Consider the following 22,457-nt stretch of genomic DNA (forward strand, 5'->3'; position numbering starts at 1 on the left):
TAAAGAAACTTCAAGAAATGAGTTGACCAGAAAGATCAAGTTTAATCTCAATTTTCAGACTTTGAATGAAAGCTCTTTCCAGCTGAATTTAGGATGGATTTGCCCTAGGAGCTCTAAATGTTGTTTGTACTCTTCTGTCTCCCAGAGAAGCCCACTTTGAGACTTCTGCCTTACTGTGATGAAGAGCCATATTCACTATAGAACAAACACAAATCCATCACTAAGAGACACCTCCAATCCTATTTGGTTATCTTTTCATATGGAACACTTGCATCTTCTCGATAAATCCTTCTCAAGAAAATATAAAGCATATCACACTGTTTTAGCAATCCTTTATTGAAGATAACAAGTTGGTTATGTTCACTGTATTGTATGAAACATCACAATATCATACTGGGAAGGTACTATCAGTACAGGGTTGGACCAGAGCGGACAGTCTGAACAATAAACCATTTTGCATTCTTCATTCCCTATCTTTTAACAACCCCAAAAAAACCAGTAAAGGGACAAATACCTGTTAACATCATCATTTAGAACACTTTAACTTACAAGGCTAAAATCTAATGAATAAATAAAATATACTGTGGCAATAATCCTCTCTAGACCAAAAAAAATTAGATACACAGTGAATCAAAATGATTGGGAAAGCTGGCCTTCGGCACCAGTATGAAAGAGCATGTGGTTTTTACAGACTCACCATGGGGATAAAGTTACAGAAAAATACCATGAATTCCATTTCACACAAAACCAGTTGATGACTGTCATTAGCTTAAAACTACACACAAGGGCAATTACATCCTCGCTGAAACACAGTTTAAACAAATAGGAAAATGTTTACAAGGCATCCACAGCATGTAAATCATGTACAGATGGATACATTCATTGTTTCCCCTCCCCAATAGCTTTTATTTTAGATAAATACTTTACTCTTCCCCATTTTCAGCATTTACTGGACTCATTACATGCACAACTCAAAGAAGTCAGAAAAAAAGTCAAGGTTATTGCAAAAATAGAATTAAACTAAGAATCTTCAAGTACCTTACATGACAGCCACTCTGTACCATGCCCATTGCTTATAAAATGAAAGGTCATTGAACCCATGAAAATATCTCTAATATTTTCTTAATTTAAAATAGATAATTTTAAGTGTATTTATAGTAATCTCAAAGTGATAATTTGAACTTTGAAAATAATGCAAACAATAAAAATTATATCCATATTACACAAGACTTCTGTCTGTATATCTTAAGCTGAAAAAAATCAAAAACTATAGAAAACCACATATAGAACAAAAAAAATAATCACAATTTACATTATAATAAAGGCAAATTTTCAGCATTTTTTAAAAAACCTGCAGCTGTGAGAGATGTCAAAGCAAGTCACTACTAACTACAAATTCATCAGTTTGGTTTTAAAAGATTTTCTCTAGCAAGAGTTTAAGGGTGTGTTGTACACATGCGTAAAATTCTTACTCTTTTTAGATGCCTAGAATCTTCATATATTATTGCCAAATACACTTATCTTCAAGCAAGCAGTAGGCAACATATGACAATTTGGACACCGCAGGAAAACCTAACGGTCTGGTAATACAGGTAAAACTGGAAAATTAAAAAAACCCCAACACATCTGATAGAGTATTGCCCAATTAAAATTACTTCCAAGCCACAGAGCTGCAAAGCCTTCCAACTCAGGAAAGTGAAATAAGTCATGTCTCCAACAATTACTTGTACTCTCTCATGCTTGTGTGTTGCATGTTCATTTAGCCACAGTGTATCTTCAGAGTACACCTACAATCCCATGCACCTCAGGTACACATACCAATCTGCTGAGAGAATCATTCCTTCCTTCCTTTTTTAGGGCCAAAGTTCATTACAGATGTAATCAGTATGCCTGAGGCTGGTAAAAATACTGTAGTACAGGCAATGCTAAGAGTGGCAATATCAGAAAACACAAAAATGAACAAATGATGGAAAATTCTAATAGCTTTCTGCCCATTTCACAAAGTGTTGGAAATCCACCAGAATTTTTCCCTTGTATTGAAGAAAACAGATTTAAAAGTGTTTTGTGGTTTGTTTTTTTTTCCCCCTTTCAGAATCAAAAGCATTTTAGTAGATTTGTAAGGCTACCACGGATCTTCTAGATCTCCAGCACCCTACAGGAAAAGAAGAGGAGAAATATTACTACTCACCAATACAAATGAAAACATTTTGTTGCACTTTGGATTTCAGTGGCATAATTAAGTAGAATACTAGCATAAAACGGACATTTTCGTTTTTTTCCATACCTGCCCACTTCTACACACAAACATTCTATATTATTCAATTTCAGGACGGAATTTACTTTTTATAAAACATGAACCCAGTAAAGCTATTATAGCATAACTACTTAAAAACAAGTATTACCTAAAATTGTACTAAATTATAGTTATCAATAGATACATCATCTACGGACTAAAACAACCCCTAAAAATCTATAAAATACTAAGGAACTCAGCTCTTCAGGCATTCCTGGTCAGCAAGAAATTCCTACAGGCTCCTCTTCATGAAGGCAGTGAAATTTGTATCTATTTAGAACAATGATATTTTTGTGCAAGTGCCATATTATGAACTGGTCATGGACACAACAACTCTAGATTTAACTTATTAGCAGATTAGTTACTACCACTGTACATTTCCAATATTATCACTGATCTACCCGAATGCACATACATACACGTGTCATACACCAAAAGACACAGAAAAGATTTGGTAGAAGGTAAACTTGGGTAGAATAGTCAGTTTATTCATTTATACGGGTGATGTTTGACTTGAACCTGAGAAATGTTGCTGAAAGAGGACTATGATCGATGTGCTAAACCCAAAATTACTTAAATATTTGTAGAAACTAAAACATCATGAATTAATATCAGAAGCTATGAAAAGTTTCGAGTCATGTCAGAATGATAGCATTTCAAAAGGAAGTTTATTACTTGCTGAAAAGAGTCAATATGCATACAGGTATTATTGCACAGTATATTCTTTATTTTCACTTAAACACAAATTCTTAGAACTTGACACCGGGTACTAAAATCTAAGTACATTTTCACTTCTGGATATATGTTATGCTACAACCTGGGAAGAACTAATACAGTCACCTAGAAAAATTGGTATTTATGATGAACAGTGGATACAATCTAAAATGGAAAAAAAAAAATCAAACACATTTCATGAGGAATAAGTGACAACCTAAAATGTAATAGCTTTTGTAATTTAGATGTGATATAAACTATACACAATTCAAATACAAACATGCAGTATATGATCCTGTGGATAAAAAGAATTTGTATAATTCAATTTAAACAAAAGATACAACTAAGACATGGATTATATTACAATTAGCAAACGTATATCATCAAAATTATTATTTAAGTATGCACTTAACATGCAAAAATTTTTGTATTAGCATGTTAGGTTCCTGTTGTCTGTGTCACAGGCTTTAAAAAAAAAATCAAAAGGGGAAGTTAAGTCCTTGCTACACAACATAAGATGCAATTACTACAGTATACTATAGTAGTTGAACTTCTAAGGAAAAAAGAGCTTTGTATAAACAATCTGTACAAATAAGTAAAACCAAACAGACATCTAGGATAGATGTGACAAATGCTGAGATATAAACAAAGGAAAATACACCAAGTGAAGCGAAGCATTAAATCCGCTATGGAAAACATTATATCTGTTTATCACCCATCTCATTCATCCCTGAATCTTCGTTTGAGCTCTGTATTTCAGCAAGGCGATTCCCAGATTCCGTGTGGGTGTCTGGCACGGGGTCACTGGGTCCAGCATGAGTACCTGAAGTAGATGCTGCCGCTGATTCAGCAGTGCACTCTTCTCCCTGCATTTTAGCTAGCCTGTAACTAGTCAGCATCTCTTCCAGGAGGTGGCGGTAGTTTCCCCTATGATTAATTCTCATTTGCCTGAGCGCTTCCACCAATTTTCCCTGTGTTCCACTTTCCTCGGCTTCGTCAGGGTCCTTTTTTTAAGATTCAAGACCCCAAAAAATTAGCAGTTAAACTAGGATATTTTCTAATGACATTCAAAAACCCCACAATTTTTCTAATTGAGAAAACATCGACTTTGCTCTATTTAAATATAAACCACCTTATTAGTAACATATAACAATATCATCCACGTTTGACTATTTTATACAACAATAACTTAAGAAATGATATCTATTAAAACAGCACTTGTAATAATTTCAATTTGCTTTGAGCCGGTGTCAACATGGTACCTCCTCCCCATTAACTCCATCTTGGTTCAAATTGTCTTTTGACAAATATAGCTGATACTCTCTACAGCTGTGGTTAGTTGTCAGAGAACAATTTGAAAATTTCAGCTTCTTTAGCCATCAGTCGATATCTTTAATTGTGATTTTTTGCACAACCAACAGCAACACAGTTCTGTGAAAACCTTGCTAAAAATAAAAGATACCTCTACTGCTAGCAGTTTAGGTGAAGCATCACAGCAAATTAAATGCTTCTATAGAACAATCCATAGGCATGAAAGACTGATTTTTTTCATGCATGATGCTGCCAAGACAGAAACATGCACCTACCTATCAGCACCAGGAATGCCGGTGTCTGAACAAGGTAAGATGCTGGTTTTGGCAGATGCATGTATTGCCTAGAAAGATTAACAGGTTGAAAAGCTATTTAAGGTGAAATCTAACTATGGCACAAAACCCAGCTAACAAAGACTGATTAAAGAATGGAGGTCTCATCTGCAGACCATTGATTTGGCTACAAGCTTTCAACTGAAAAAAGTTGTGGGTTTTTTTTAATAGACTTGCACATCTGTTACAGTGCTCTCACACTGATACTAGATATTTTAAGTGCTAAAGCATTACCATTGCTTTAAGGGCATAGCACATGTTAACTTGCTAGATATTAATAATTTATCAAGATAGACAAATGGAACTGTATCTCTGGAAGCTGGCAGATTCTGCAATACATTAGAGGCAAAATCCAGACTGCATTTTTCTTGTGCTGACCTAATTTTATTGTCATGTAGTCCATGAGCTTCATAAACTACAAGTATTGCAATCACTCCTTTATACGCTTAATAGCAGCATTAAGACAGTATCTTGGGTTCAGTAGGATTCTGGATGCTGTAATGTTCTTGGAATAGAAGCCTCAAGACTGATTAGTACAGTCTAAGTTAAAACCAGGATCATTTTACCACAAAAGTGAATGCTACTGCATACAATGCTGTCCCTCTAAGCTTGATGTGTTGCATCAAGTCATACTTCGATTGTAGTTTGCTGGTCTTAGTTTGAAATGTTTTGACTCCCATGTACTAGCATTTTTTTATTCACATCTGTCTTCAAGAGCCCAGTAAGGACAAGCAAGTTAAAGGAGGTAGTTTTAATGTATGAAGTGGGACTGTTTTAATGTCTCATGAGGACAAAGTCAGCGAAAACTCAAGGCATCAAGATGAGGCTACAGATGCATCCTTAAATCTTCGGTTTAAAAAAAAAAAACCCAAACTATTTATGTATTTATCCAGCTAATATTAAACAAGGCAGCACAGCTGAAGAATTTCAGTTTTTTAAAGTTCAGAGAACATAAAAATTCCATAGTTCCACCAGCCCATCAGTCTGCTCTGAGGCTGACATTAGCAAGCATACCCCAAATCTCCACATTTCACAACATTCAGATCATCACAAATTCTTCTGGCAGACTGCACTACTTTTGCTCCCATGCAACACTGACGAGTAAAAGCAATAGGCAGCATAATAGCAGCTCTGAGACTCCTAAACAAGTCAAATGCTAGTAAGAGTCAAAGTAACAGTGCTGTTAGTGTTTAATATTCAAACTCACATCCTGCTTTGCTTTGCACTCTGTTTGATGGCAGACTATTTTGTGCTTCCCTCTTCTCCCCCAGTGCTAGCAGACAAGAAACCCCAGACAACAGTAGGACAGAAACTGCCTCTTATATAGTATACAATAAACCACAGATTTCTCTCTAATGATGTATGACTAGAACAGGTCCCTGAAAACTATCATTATTCTGCAAGTTAGCATTTGTCTTCCTTCATGTTCTAATTCAACTTAGTGCTACTGACCATAAAAGCAAGAATAAATTGTGCTAGATGTATTTAACATGAACATTCAAATTTTTTTGGCACAAATTCTGTTCTGTTAAATTATGTATACAAAAAAACAACCATGTATTAGGGACAGGATTTATTTTAAGAGTGTAATAGTTTTGACCATTTATATTTTAAAAATTATCTGTAGCAGCCCTTAATGGCACTTTGCTAAATCATGTGTCAAAGTACAGTATTAGTAAAAACAAGAAACATGATTAGTTTCAAACAAGATACTCAAACACAGCCTAAAACAAATGCCACTGAAACTATTAACACAGCCACTGTAATTTTAACATTGTTCCTTGTGTTTAAGGATACATATACACCCAAGTAGCCTAACTGGATAGTAGCCTCCTAGTCTTAGGAACACATTAAAAAAATGGTCAAAGAAATAGAGCCATTAGAGAAAGTAATACTTTAAGATGTTAACTAGAACACATTACAGTGGTAACAACTATTCAACTATGAAGATGTTCTTTTTAAAGATCTGAAAGCACCAAGCCCCAGTACATAACAGATTTCTATGATTTCACTTGCACTTTGAAGGCACAAGCCACCACATGAATACCAGAAGCCCCTCTGCTGAAACACTAGCAAAGCTGCTCTGAGAGCCCAATGCAGGGCTCTCTCCAGTCCTGGATTTACAAAATGCTTGTACTCTGCCAAGATGCCTAAAAGAAAACACTTATGACTGCTATACCCTGAAGCCACACTAGTGATCTCTGAATACTGCTGTAGTAAGGGTTCTTTCACTCCTCTGTCACTCTACACAACATCTCCTTAATGTAGGCTGTATGTTACGTATTCTCAGAAAATGCACATGTGAAGAACTGAAGTTACTCTACAATCACTAGCTTGGAAGACAAGAAAATTCTAAGCACAACACTAACTGAAATCCTTACAGCACTGAATAAAACCAAAGTTAATCTAGAAAAAAATACCTTACTTTCTAAGAACTTATTTGCAAAGCTATTATGATCCAGTTCACAGTAACCCGAGGTAACTACTTTTAAGTTGTTCCAACACTAAAAAGCATACTCTTTAGAAGGAAGTAATTCTCAATTGCAAAAGTTCATCTGTTTGGTTTGGGTTGCTGTTTTTGTGGGTTTTGGCGGTTTTTACATTTTTTTTACTCTTGTGCATTAATATTTTAGCAATTGATTACATGATTATTTTGTCATGGTAAGAAAAATGGTTCTGGACTTACATAAAATCAAAGATGACTGCCACAGGCAGACTTTCCAGTTCGGAACAGCAGTATTCTGCACTATGCCCATGCACTAACAGACACACATACACTGTTAACTACACATGGGGAAAGATTCTCAAGTGCAAGCCAGTGCATCTTGGTGCTCTGCAGACTCAGCATCTGTGCCTGCAGCTCATTTTTTCATATTAAGATCCCCTCTTGCATCATACTAGTTTAAACAGGGGCATTATTAGTTAGATGTCAGTCTCACTTGGAAATGTCATCATTGGGATGTACTGTATGTTTCCTTCCTGCCTTTGCTTCCTGTTTAAATGCGAGATGTGCAGCAACATTATCACAGTGCGTAGACACTGTGAAGAGTCTGATGTTGAGTAACTGAACAGCTTCCTTCTCTTTTACACCCCCTGTGCACTAGAGTATTCAGTTCAAAAGATTAAGAGATCACAAGATATATACCTGGAACATGAATAAGAGTAGCAAGGAAGTCATGTTTTCATACCTCAAGAGATGAGGCCCACTAAACTCATTCATTTCAAGGACAGTAAGGTAACAATTCCTACTTGCTGGGTAAGTGCAAACAGGAATTGCATCCTTCACCCAGTGGTGCACCCTCTTCAAACTGCTCTATGTCAGAATCACTTAGGATGAAAAGAAAAAAAAAGGTACTGACTGGCAAATGACATCTCACCACAAGATCAAACTAAAATTTAATCCAATGGATTTAAAACACATTATCCAAATCATTACTGAGATTTGCACTAAATACCAACAGAAGGCAAAGTTTACAAAGTAGACTGGAGTGCACTGCTCACACTTCATATTAGTGAAACCAAATTAAAAGGACTCAAAACAACTATCCAGTGATTCTAACTGCAATAAAAGTCAAAGCTATTAATGGTAATAAGGGTTAAAGCTATTTTGTTTTATGAGTACCTTGGATATTTAGTTCAGCTACTAGATTTTATTAAATTATAATGGATGATGTACAAAAAAAACGCCTGAAGTAGCCAATACACAGAAGGATGCTATACTGTATGTTAGGACCTTCAGCAAGCTTGCCTGGCTATTGAAAAGCACATTTGGACTTAGAAAATGAGGCATCATAAATGCAACTACGGCATATGATATTTCTAGAAAGCCAACACTAGACAAACGTTTTTTTCCCTTAAAAAAAACCAACTTATCAAACCTATAAAACCTGAGGTCCTTGTAGCATCTCAGAAGAAAAAAATGTACCAGAGTATTTACTACAAGATGAATGGTACCTTTACGGATTAGTTCACATAAACTGTACAGGAAATGACGAACATTTGTACAAGTAGTGATGTTTTTAACCAGTTCTTCAGTTTTCCAAAGATTTTTTTTTTTTAACAAATTTAACCACAACCAATATGAACACCAGTTACTGCTCTTTATACTAATATTAAGAACCATCTAATAATCAGGTTTAAAGTTACTGTAAACCGTATTTCAATGTACTGTATGACTTAAAATTCAACTTATTAGGAACTGGGCATAAGAATGTAAGCCATTTTAGAAATCAGATCTTAAGTAAAACTAAAATCACTTTACACTTTCCTTAGACCACTGCATATGGGCTATTTAAAGATAGTGTAAACTCCAAAAAAATATTCGTCTTATTATCTTTTATAACAAGTGTACCAAGATCTTCCACACTTACAGAAGACAATATGAAGTATGTTCACCCCTCTACTACTAGATGTCTGGACAGTAGATATAATAGCTAGTTAAGTAATTAATATGTTCACCTTAATTTTTCACAATAATAAACTATAATTTACAACAACTCTGTGCTGTTGCCTCACAGATTTGACTGAAAACGTCACAGTCAATTAAATGTTTAAAAAGTGTTTCAGAATTGGGTGTTAATTTGCTGTCTTTTTGAAGATGAAGTTCTTTATCAGATCTATCCAAAACAAGGTCAAAAATCAACTGTATGCTACAATACACATTTTGTGTTTATAATAAAATTTATTGGCAGTATTGTACACTTTTGCTTAATGTATGATACTACTTTGACATTCTCATTAACAAAGCGGTATAAGCAATCAAAATGGGAACTTACCCCCTCATTCTCTCTGTGTGGATTCAGCCTACTATACACAGCTTCAATAATATTACGCCTAAAAAGAGAAGATTTTTTTTTTTTAAATTAAGCACAACATAGGACTGCAAAACCTTGAGAACTTAAAGAGTTTGAGTACAGTAATAATTTCCAAGTGGTTAAGATAATTTGTGTTTAACCTGCCTCTTAAATAGATGAAGCCCACTCAGTGTTTTTACTCACTTTCAAGATGATGTGTAGGACTTAGCAGTAAGTCAAGATTTCTAACAACTAAGCAAGGCAAAACATTTTCATACCTTACATCTTTGCAAGTTCCAGTTGTGCAGTCAGATTTAGTCAAGAGTAACATTTAAGTCTGTATTTTGCTTATTATAACAAAATTCAAGTTTGCGGCTTTTGTTGCCTCATTTCTGGATGTGGAACTCAAAGACAGTTGGGTTCCCCCCATTTTTATTACGTATACACAGGTTACTACTTGCCTACAAACTTCTCAAGTGTGGTGCCCAGAGTATGCAACCTCTGATATGTGATGTCTAGTGTCTATTCACCCTGCAGAAACAAAAACCCAAATGCTGCTAGCGAGACTTTTTTCTGGCAGTGCCATGTAATGCCACACCTTGACAGGCAAGCAAAATGAGCACAAAGATTCTCAAAATTAAAACCCAAAGTATAAACAGAATTCTGAGAAGAAAAACGTTATGGCCCTGTATCTTCAAACCACAGTAAGAACTGGGAAACATTCAGACCAGTTTAATAAATACAATCAAAGTCACTGATAGCTGAAGAACTGCTACATGAACCAAGACTCTCAAGTCTGGATGTGACGAAAAGCTGTAAAAATCATGTCTTACAGAATGCATATAAGCACTGACTGTTCACTCTTTCAAACAAAAAGCACAAGGGCAGTATATGAAGACAGCAGCAAATGTCTCAGAAATACACAATGATGGCTCTTAATGCAACAGAACTTTCTGCCCCAGAATACTGAGGATGCCAGAGTTTGATGAGGCTCCTTCTGAACATATTAACTTCATGGAAGATAAATTCTAAGTCACCAAGTACACAAACAACCTCAGAATCAGGAAGCATGTCAGCTGTAAGAAGCTGAAAACCAAAATAATAATGATAGGAAGTATTTAACATATTTCCCTCGTTTTATATTCTTCCCATGACATCTACTTTCAGCTATCCTGTGGACAGGATACAGAGCTGGATCTGTCCTTTGTCTTATCTAGCGTGACAAGGTTCTTAAGTTCACACCATGGAAGCGAAAGCACATTCAAAACAGTAGAGTTTGTTTTTTGAATGGAATGTTGCAAGTACATCTACTTCTGAGATGAAACAATAAATGATGTAATCTCAGTATTTAGTGTCCAGCATCAGAACACATTTTTCCAATCATGATCCAACATCTAAAACAGTACCTACTAAAGTACTCAGAATTCTGGGAGATGCTTTATGAATGCAAGGGACAGTGCATTAAATCTCAGAACGATTGCTAATCTACAACACTGAAAAGACATTGTGCTATCGTGTTCAGAGGCAATATATGTGAATGATGAAGTCAGCATGTATCTAGACACACCACACCAAGACAAGTAAAAGACAGGCACAACAGATACACCTGGCAGCTTGAAGCCTCAAGACACCAGGGTATACGGAATTAGCGCCTGTTCACACACAAAGGTTTTGGACTGTGTCTGAGGAGGTCTAGGAACAAAGTTCAGAATTAAACTGACAGTGACACTTTCAAAAGTTATGTCTGATTTGAGAAGCCCACTGAAGAACAATTTCTCCAAATGTACATCAGTTAAAAGTCTATGCTTTAGAAGTCTGAAAAGGTTGCATGGCTGAGATAGTATGGGACCCATCAGCACTGATGGAAGATTTGCCTAGAGAAAAGCCAGGGAATTTTTTTTACAGATCATACAGGGAAGTGTTCTCTCCTTTTAGTTCCACATTTAGTGATGGTGTAATGGTACAATTCTGACCAAATGTCTGTACTATGGAGAACAATGGCACCTCGGACCAACATAACAGAAAACACCTAAACAGTCCAAGTAAAGCTGCCATAGAAGCAGATAGCCATTACAGAGGGTTTAAATCAGACTTAAAACAGGCTCTTGGGAATTTTGCTATCTTTTCAATTCATTTTTCTTTCTTTGAACAGCATATTTCTCCATACTTTCCTTTGATGGGAAAAATCAGGAGCAAGATGTTGAGTGGAAGTACTAACACCCAAGTGACAGGGTGGCTCTGGACTCTGGTTTTCCTCAGCCACAAATGACCACTCTTCTGGCAGCATTTGAAGTTACAGGGGGATCCGAGTCAAGCCATAAGCCAGTCTTTGAAGAGTAAGATTTTAAAGGATAAAACACCACCATCAAATGAGCACAGCAGAGTTGACATCTTCAGATCCTCTGTCTCAAAGAATGAACCAGTAGGGGCTTTTACACAAGTGAGATGCTCGAAGAAAGTATACAATGCCAGTAGAAGTGGAGGTACTGCAGAGGTTCCTAAGGTTTGCAAACATACACTGGTCAAGGTAACACTGCACTGTGTTTCTCCAGATCAGACATACTAAAAAACCAGGAGCAACTGTAAGGGGTGCTGAAACCAATGATGTGAGCCACAGACAAGCTCTCTATGCAACCTGTTTGAGACAGGTCTTGGAGTTCAAACAGATGGACAAAGTGTGAATTCTTCATGTCATGGCAACATCACAGAATAAGGATCTCAAGCCAAAGAATATTCTCTTGTTAGGACAAAGGTCTTAAGTTACATGGTATATGGTTTTGGGTTGTGTAGGTGTACTTTTTCAAAACTTCCATTCAGGAACTCAACCCTGCAAGTAAAGTTAACTAAATACATCACTGCCTATCTTTGTCCTAAGATTCAAGATAAAGAAAAAATTAATGAATACTGTATGATATTCTCTTAAAAGAAACCACAGGTACACCTCCTGTTCAGTTTTCTGTAATGCAGGACTTTAAAAGTCAAAATGGAAAGAAAGGCATCAAAAGGCAAATTCTGAAGCTAAGCCCATTAACAATGTAACATGGGTCACAGCAAATTAAAACAGAATTTATATGCAAGGTTTCCAGAATAATGAAGCAGTACATGATGCAGTTATTAATAAGCATAACACACTACACTAACACATTATTCAACAGTTGGGAGGCACTAAGTATAGGCACACCACAACTTCTCTGAAGACCTGGAATACACACAAATGGAGAAAAAGGTCCCAAATACACAGGTATTTTCAAGGCTAAATAAAAAAAATCATGGCAAAGCGCTCATTAGGAAGTACCTGCAAAGAGATGTATACGCAAATTCTCAGAGAACAGGACTAGTTGTTTTAAAAGATACAAAATTCCAGAAGAGACATGATCTATGCCAAGGAACAATCATGGGTCCCACTGTTTGGGGAATTCTAGATTAACAATTGTTTATGCAATCCTAAATCCTGTTCATTAAAATCCTTAAATCATAGGTTATTAGAACATCACCATTAGCCTCCTTAGAAAACAAATGTAGTTTCTGAATATTTATTCCAATTAAGTTTTGAAATGCACATCCTAGTTCAATATTCTTGCTTATCTAACATTTAGTTTAAGACTAAACAAAGAAAACTAATTTTCTTATGAGAACGTTTGCTGAGTGAAGACGCACTGACCCAAACTTATAATGGATACTAGGTGGTGGAGGAAACACGACATCAGAAAAACTGAGCTGGTGTTTTGATATTCTGGTTACATTACTGATAGTTCTTAACAAACCTAAAGCAGTAAAAAGCCAAGGAGAAATATTTTTTGTTTTTTAAAATGGCCATAGTAGGGAACAGAACTAGTAAATATTATGTTATATACCAGAATATGATCAATCTGTTTCCTCTTACCATTCCAGAACGGGAACAGTGACACAAACATTTATATAGTGCAAAAAGTAAATGGATTAAAATATAAACCCCAACTTGTTCCTTTGAGTATAGCTATTACAATAAGAAAGCTTTAAAACATTTAAATTATTTGTTTCACTGAAGTAAACAGTTCAAGAAATTCCAGTACTGTACTTACTTGCCAGCTAAACCACCTCCTGGTGGTAAGTTAGGGATATTCTCCGCAGTTAAAATACGAATAACATGAGCAAGATCAGGCATTCCTTCTTCACCCGATTTTTCCATAATTTCTAGTTTAAAAACAGAAGTAGTCCTTAGATTACTGAATTAATACCACCCATTCTTTAAGACACTAAAATACAAGATACTATCACTTTTAACAGACACATTATGAAAAAGTTAAATGCAAACAGGAAAACCTTCTTTACATTTCAGGTAGTCTTTGCATAAAGGAACCGAGCTATTCGAATCTGTAGCCTGCCTTTCCAGTACGCTTCTAGCCATTCTCTCGAAGAAACTCAGAAGCAGACTGTGAACTGGATGAAATATCCTGAAGACGACAGCTGGGAGTTTGTTTCAGTTACTTTTTCCCATTGCATTGCAACACGTACTTCAAAATTACATGCCATACTGTCAGTGCTTCCCAGGAATTCAGTCATACTTCACTGTAACACCTTGTATTCTCAAAGGCCTGCATCTCTGGTGCATAAACACCAAGACCATCATGCAATAGAGAGGCATATATAATGGCCCATTATCACTCAAGTGGCAAAAACAAAATATAGAACTGACAACGAGTAATTAATCATACGGTATTCCATTTTCAAAGCAGAAGTATCACACAAGTCCTGTGCTGGAGAGTAAGTTGTTTTGCCTTGGAAGTAAATCTTCACACGTTCTTACTCAAAGCCGCTTTAAGGCGAACATGTAATAGCTACATATACACTCACATAGGGATAACGCTACCAGCTTCTTGTTGTCAGCTTCTAGTCATTCAACTACTACCATGGCAGACGACAGTTCACTAAATTACCTACAAACTGTAGTTGTATGCATAAGTCATTTTTAAGAAGTAATTTTTTTCTGAAGATAACTAAATAAAGGAATGGAGTGCCATTTCCTGTAGACATGGTTCCAGATAATTCTTGGTTTAAGCCACAAAACAAAACAAGAATAATGAATCCTCTCAAATATAATCCTAAAAAACCCCTTTCAGTCAGTCTGTATCTTTGCTACTATCCCAAGATAAACAAATCAATTTTCTTAAAATCAATTGATTATGTTCTGGATGCCTGATTTGGAGCCTGCAACTTAAGCCAGAAGCAGCTAGTTTGTTTTTGATATTAGTAGAAGAGAACATCATCTACCTATTTTAAACACTGCATGCCAAGTTTCCTGGTATTTAAACCTTTCTTGATGCCTATTACCTATCAAGAAAAGAAGTCATATGCAGGCTTCTCTCAGGACTACTAAAAACAAAGCATGTGCAAGGTACTCATTCTGTACCAGGGCAATCTGTAGGAAGCCTCCCAAAAGCAATTCTACTTTTAGAGTAGTTCTACTACTTTGTAACAAATAAGGCATTATGCTTCTAAGACCCAATTTTAAGGTGACACTACACAACCCCTGCAATGAATAAGCTAGGTATACTACTACTAGAAGTGATTAAATATTCTTCCATTAAACTTTATATATATTATCATATATCCATCCATTAAGAATGAATCATGGGTAGCAAAGGAAATGACAGCTAAATATGTATATTTGAATCTTAGGATTTTGATCCCTTCTTCCATACGCATTCACACAAATCAGCCACAAGTCCTCTTATACAGTGTGTCCTTTTGTGCAGTTTCTACCTAGTTAGAAGTAGGTTGGTACCACTAATATAATTTCACAAAGTCACATCTGATAGGAAACATGTCTTATGCATATACTGCTTTTTATACCAAGCGCACATCTGGTTCTGTACATACCAAAAGTAGACAAATAGCAAGAATTAATAATAAGAAGATACAGAACACAGAATAAAGAACTAAGCAATTAATGAATATTAATGAAAGCATAAGATTTTTATATCTTCTTAAAAGTGAATTAAAACAACTGCAACTAAGGATCATTGTGTATTTCTTGGTACGGGAAACTTTTACTTTATACTGCATAACCACTTCTCAAGGAGTGCTGAACTGAAGCACAAGAATCTTTTCTCCATTTCTAGAAGGTGCCTAATCCGTAATTCTGGTGGAACTGACCATCTCCGTTTTCTTTTCCTGATAATAGGCTGAATAATTAATTTCATCCAGAACATGTCCTCTCTTGAAAGGAAAAAAAAAAAAGAGGCTTCCTAATAGAAAATCCGAGAAGAAAGCAAATGACCAAGCATGACCTTTTTTTCATTACACATCAATTAACAGATACACACTGTGGGATTTGTTTGACAAAGGCCACTAGAGACAGAAACCAAATTTTTTCAGAAAGTTTTATAGGCATTTACAAGATTTTCATCTTCATCTCTACGATGTTAACAGCAACCCTGCAATTACTTTCACAGAATGTGCAAAACACAATTGCAGAAACTTTTACATCTCCATTGCTAATATAATAAAGACACTTAAAGAACCATTTTCTGGTACAGCATATATGCAAATCCATGAAAGTCTACTACTTTATGCCTAAAATTCTTTTCACTAAAAGTGTAATACTTAACTCAGAGGCTTTTTGAAAATTCAGTCAAAATTTTCTTTCAATTTTATGTAATGGAAGTCCCCACACAGCATTACAAGTTTTCTGTGTTCCAGCATCTCCTTTAATTTCCAGCTATAAGATTATGACATATCAGTTTTACATACAGTATGTATTCCATGTACGTAAATACACCACCCAACTCACTGTATTAACTGAGTATTCATCTACTATTAAGACTCTTTAAACCTATACAGAACTTGTATTCCTATTTATGATTTTGGGGCTAGTGCATTTTGGAGTTTATTTGTGAGTGGGGTTTTTTGTTTGGTTGGTTTTGTTGTTTTTTTGTTTTTTTTTTCCTTACTGCATGTCTGATACACACTTTCAAATAAACTGAAACATCAGAGAATTGACTTCTGTGCCTAGTTTTCTCTTTCTGTGACCAATTCAGGATCTCTAAAAACCAGAGAAAAACAGATATCCTGGTTTCAGCTAGGATAGTGTTAATTTTCTTCCTAGTAGCTGGTATAAGGCTGTGTTTTGAATTTAGGATGACAGTACTGTTGATAACGCACTGATATTTTAGTTGTTGCTGAGTAGTGCTTACAATAAGTCAAGGACTTTTCAGCTTCACGTACTGCCCTGCCAGTGAGGAGACGGGGGGCACAAGAAGCTGGGAGGGGACACAGCCAGGACAGCTGACCCCAACTGGTCAAAGGGGTATTTCATACCATACAGCATTCTGCTGAACAATAAAACGGGATGGGGGGAGTTGGCAGCTCGCTGCTCAGGAACTGGCTGGGCATCAGTCAGCAGGTGGTGAGTGATTACATCACTTGTTTTGTATATTCTTTTTTTCATTATTACTATTTTCCCTTTTTTTTTTGGTCCTGTTTTACCTTTTTTCTGATTCACTCCCCCATCCCACTAGTGTGGGGATCGAGCTAACAGCTGTGTGTTGTTTACCTGCCTGCCGAGTTCAGCCACAACAAAGAACAGAAAGTAGCATTTGGAAGTGGCAGTAAAAAAAGACTTGACCTAGCAAAACTTAACTACTGTTCAACACACCTGCATTACTTTGGGAATTAACCAGTTAAGGGACTCAAAACAGAAGCACAGCTGTGTTCGTTCATCATCATAAATTACCGAATCACAAGCTACTGACTACAACCTCCTACCACTTACATTCTGTCAGCCTCAAGACCCAAACTAACACAAGAGCTTTGGCATATAGTTCTGCCACCAGAAATCTCTGTAAACTATCACTTGCTGAGTTTGTTTTTTTAATAACTCTGCTCGAACAAAACCTCTGTTTTGGTATTAAAACAATAATTCCCTTTTAATAACTCTGGAAAGATCTTATGGAACTACTAACTCAACTCACTGTACAAATACACAGGACAGACTACAATTGTTACATGTGTAAGTATTAAACTGCTTTTGAACACTTTTTAAAAAAAATCTTTTAAAACAAAAGCATGTCTCAAACAATGCCTTTCTCTTCAAGCTACAGCTTAAAATGCCCAAGCATAGCAGTGGAAAAAAACCCTGTTGTCTGAAAGGTTTGATGTGTTAGTCCAGTCAGCTTGAAATTTAAGGTCCACAAGAGAACAGAAAAAATATTCCATGTTGAACAGTGCACTTTCATTAAGAACAAATACTATTGATCAAACTAAAATTACTTCAGGAAGTCCCAAAGGATTTTATACAAAGCATCGATGTTGCCCTGATTTAAATGAGTCACTTACTGAAAGACCAGAGTATCTAAGAGAACTCATAGCTTGTATTTTTGACTTTTCCCTCTTTGCAGCTTAGTAGTTTTAAGACAAGCCAATTTTTTCCAGAATGTTACTACAGATACAAATAAAATTGTTATTGGATATCAACCAACTGCACATAACTTGTGAGCTGCTAATTCTTTAGCAGATAACAGAAACATTGTTGCTCATGCTAAGTTACTGTGTCCAAATTCCATTATTTGCCTTTTGAAAAGAACAGTCATCATCTAGTCTGGTATTTTAAACATTAGTATATCTACTACAGATTCTCACTATATACAATCACTTGCTGTAACTGAATATAGATTCTCGGACCTTATCTGCCTAGCTTACCATGTTCAGAGCTTCAAAATGCATCAGAACTACAAATGAATTATAATGACTATACTTCTTTGAAGACAAATATCCTAAGGTGTAAACTACATTTAGAATATATCTGAAGAAATGACTTATGTCTTTTGAAAATAACTAGAAAAGACAATCAAATCCCTATTATCAACATCACAATTTATCTACCAGACTTTTAAGGTTTTAGAATTAAAGGCAATTTAAACCTTTCAGACACAGCTCTTACGCACTGTTTTCCAGACTGTGCTTCGTCTAAAGGTTAATGAAAAACTAATCATGGCAGTTGTCCTTTACTGATCAGGAAGATGTTCCCACCTTCCAAAACCTTTTCTTACTCCTCCAACACCTGAGATCATACTCCCCTAGTTAAAAGCATTTCTGCTTACTATTTAAACCTTTAAATCTGACTATTTCTTTTAAAAGAAAATCAACATCTTTCCAAATAATTCTCTCCATTCTGCTCAGTTGTTTGAAACATTCTGTTAAAGCTTCTCTATCATTTCTGAAGTAATAATACTCATGGAACAAATGTAAGGTAAAAACTCCAGTCTAACAACTTTTGCAATTAATGAGACTGTGTCAAAATGACTATTTCATAAATTTATTATGAATACAAAAATTTGTTAGAAAACAGGTATGTCAAATTCTTCTGAAGTATGTTTCCTTCATTTTCTCCACTTCTTGACAGAATTTCCTCAAATATGCTAATTCTCATTTCTTGCTAAATACTTGACATTTAAAGGCTTTGCACTCTGTCCAATTAGTAGAACACAGAATGACACAGGGAACTCATGCAGGGCAGGGAAAAGAATAACGAGCTGAAGCAAGAGAAGTCCAAGCTTTGAAGTAATTCATTTCTCTGGAACACTTAAGCTTAACAACCATTTTGAGCTAGATTTGGAAGGGCTCTGCATCAGTTCAGACTACAAACTCCTCACTTTTTTTGGCACATGTAGTATTTGTTAAAAACAACAATATATCTAAAACACATTTCTGCTAGGAATTTCTTTTGAGAAGTTCAAGTAGTAACTCAGTTATGCTACAACATTGCATTGTTACTAGCAAATAGTGCCTCCTACATCATTAACCCAGTCACTCTGATCAGAAGTTATTTGACAGCCTTCGTAACAGCCACTTATGAAGGCAATAAAATACACTGCAGTTCCATACATTTTTCACCTATTTGCCTAGAGAGGATTCACCAAGAAGCTGGGAATACTAACCAGGAACCACTGGGTGCACACCTGACTGCTGTCAGTGAAGGTAACTGCTCCTGGCTCTCTCCCAGAGCTTACTAACAGCTTGTATACTCAGACATAGGAAGATAATAGGCATTTATCTTAACTAGTGTCATCTAGGAAGCCTGGGATGTAAGCCAAGTTCTGAGAAACATGCCTAGAGTTAGCATTTGAAGTGACCATTAGCTCTCTCTAATCTCAACAAAAACTACAAATATGCAAGCCATTTCAATTTAGGACCCATTTAAACAAGAGGGAAAGACACCACACACAACAGCAGTGTACTCAGAGATTACAAAAAAATTCCCAAGTTAACCTCATTTGGTTGAGCGCAACAAAAAAGCTATCTAGACAAAGAACATGGGTTATTTTCACAGCTATTTCATACAAATTAAAAATTAAATTATAAAATACCTACAGTAAGTGTCATTTACAGCATTTAAGTCAGTTAATCAAAAATTCTCTAACTTAAGTGGCAAAACTAGCAGCTGTTCACAGCAACCAGGTTACAATGGCAGCATGTACATTTCCATGGCACTGTTGCACTTTACACTGAATTAGTGTTAAGGAAAGTTATGAATGGTTAGCTATGGGATTTTTGCTCTTCACTCTCAGAAGATTCCTGATCTCCTCATACCTACAGTGCAGAATTACTTCTCCTTTATACCTAATGCTAATTATTTGGATATGAACTATTTTCTAACAGAGGCACACCCAATCAGTCCTTTCAGTATCCATTCCAGGAAATTAAAAAGCCAGTGGGTGTCTCAGATACTCAAACTAAAACCAACAAGAAAAACATATGTGGCATCTATCTGCTATGTGATAGTGCTGGAATCTCGTATTAACAATTCTCATCACATAACTCTAAGGAAATTAAGTATTTAATCTCTACAGATTATACACACCATGCTTGGGTACCTAGAAAGCTTCTACATCCACATTGAGAGAAATGGGTCATTCACACCTTCTTTCATTAAAAAATGCTCAAGCTCAGGCAGTCAGTGGCCAGAACTATAGTTTATGTCATCGAGACCTTGTTACAGTCTCAGGATGGTAGCTTTATGCTGGTTCTGACCTGCAAAGTCCCAAACATCTTGATACTGAAATTTAAAATTACTTTCATGGAACTCTGCTGAACAGCCCTGTAGACTGCCCATATCATAGTTTTCAATATCAACACCAAAAAGTAACATCACTGTAGGACAGCAAAACAATAGTATAAAGCTCAACCACTGGTCTCAGCACTTGGAACACATCTAAGAAGGCTACACATTCATTATCCATCTACAAAGGGACTACCTCTTAATGAGCCACAGTTAAACTTGGATCTAGCGATCAGAATATTCTAGTGCAGGCCTAAAACAAGTCAAGAAGGGTACAAGTTCTCAGACAGCTTTCTCTTCAGTAAACTCCTTTCTTCCTTAAATACTGTTGCTATAACTGATACCTCCAAAAAATGGGTTAGTAAATTGTACAACCATAAACGGGTGACAGTGTTTGAGTGTTCTTCTGAAGAGACTGCTGAAGTTTGAAGAGCCACAAGGCTCTCCAATGAAGCTACTTCACAAATGTTGCTAGAATAATACTGTAACAGCAAAACAAATTGTTCCAAGAACTCAAATTACTCACATGACAGGGTTGCTTTGACAAAAACCTATGCTAACATAACACATCAACATATTAAGAAAAGGCAAAATTTCAATATCAGCCCTGAACTTCAGTCAATTCTACCAAAACTGAGCTATATCTGGATCACTAAAATAATTGAGACGATTGAAGAGACCAGTAGACCACTACGATGCAGCTGTCATCAGACCTCAGAACAGCCTTAACCAGTAATAAAAGATTTTAAATTAGAAGCAACAGTTTGAAAGCATATTATTTCAAATGTCAGTTTTTCTGACATTAAGAACATTGCAGAAAAGGAGTACGTATACAAGGGCAAGCCTTTCTTTTTAGTCAAGATAGCTTTCCTTTAACTGTTTCTGCTTAAAGGAAGAAATATCATTCAACCTGCTGGAGTAGCAGAGAGTTACAAAATTAGTGACTAAATGAAACTGGTCAGGAATTAAGTTTAGTCCTCCATGAAAGTTCTTGATGATTATATGGTTTTTTATTCATATACACACACACACATTTGGTAAGCATTTAGAATCCAAATGGATGATTTAAGTTTTCACAGAACTGCATTTAAAAACATTGTCCATGTGAAAAATAATTCATAGCTGTTTTAAATAAAAGCCGTTTAAAAAGCCTGGATAATTAGATAAGTTGTCCCTTCATGAAAACCCAGTACAGCTTTTTCTTTTTGTCAAAAACTTTCACAAAAAAGCGAACAAGTATCCCTTTTAGTATTGTATAAGCATAACATTAGCAGTATCACCATTTACTTAGCTGATATAACACTCTGCAAGGGCAGTGGTTGCATTTTGACTTTAAGTTCACATTAAGAAAATGCTTGCAGAATACCAGGATAAACTAACCACATAGCTTAAAACATTTTTCCTGATACACAAAAATTCAGAGCTGTAACCAGGCCTGAATTTGACCCAACATACAGTGACATGATGGCTTTCAGGGTTTTTGTCTTCATGCTCAAAAAGGTTATGACAGCATTTCCAGTGAACAAAATGGATTCCTTACCTTCAACCCGTGATTCCAAGTACTTATCCAATTCGGCATCTTTTTTCACTGCCTCATCTGAGACCTTAGGAGCATTTGAAAAACAAACTAGTACAATACTCATGTTATCACGACTCCCCTATATGACAAAGAAAAAGAAGAGTTAGGATCTTTAGCCTTATTTTCCTTTTTTCTAGTCATTTTCACTTGTTCCAAATGCAGTACTATAGATATACCTGGGAAAAAAAGAAACCTTGCAATAAAACTGTACTTTGATCAGTAAGAACCTCAAAGTTTCCCAACTAAACTACTCATTAAAATGAATTTTAGTGATTGTTATTGTAGACTCTTAGTCTTGAAGTTTAAAATATTTAATGGAGTTTTACATGTCAACTGTTTAAAAATAATATCAAGAAAACAGGTCAGAAATTAGACATTTGCTTAATGTTTTTTAATT

At 35.8% G+C, this 22,457-nt stretch overlaps 1 protein-coding gene across 6 annotated transcripts in view; it reads right to left on the bottom strand.

The window, feature by feature from the left end:
* Positions 1–315: 315 nt before the first annotated feature.
* Positions 316–22,457, bottom strand: part of PPM1B (protein phosphatase, Mg2+/Mn2+ dependent 1B) — a 62,884-nt gene continuing 40,742 nt past the window's right edge. For 5 of the 6 annotated variants that reach the window (XM_074897095.1, XM_074897097.1, XM_074897093.1 and 2 more), the window contains 4 exons: positions 22,022–22,139; positions 13,505–13,616; positions 9,426–9,483; positions 2,179–4,011 (listed from right to left, as the gene is read on the bottom strand). In XM_074897095.1, the coding sequence (XP_074753196.1) occupies positions 3,706–4,011; positions 9,426–9,483; positions 13,505–13,616; positions 22,022–22,139 (594 nt within the window). In that variant the 3' untranslated portion in view covers positions 2,179–3,705. Of the gene's footprint in view, positions 2,153–2,178; positions 4,012–9,425; positions 9,484–13,504; positions 13,617–22,021; positions 22,140–22,457 lie in introns of those variants that run through there. The other variant, XM_074897098.1, reaches the window with a different exon arrangement.

This window comes from Athene noctua, chromosome 1, assembly GCF_965140245.1.
Source record: "Athene noctua chromosome 1, bAthNoc1.hap1.1, whole genome shotgun sequence".
Classification (NCBI taxonomy): domain Eukaryota; kingdom Metazoa; phylum Chordata; class Aves; order Strigiformes; family Strigidae; genus Athene; species Athene noctua.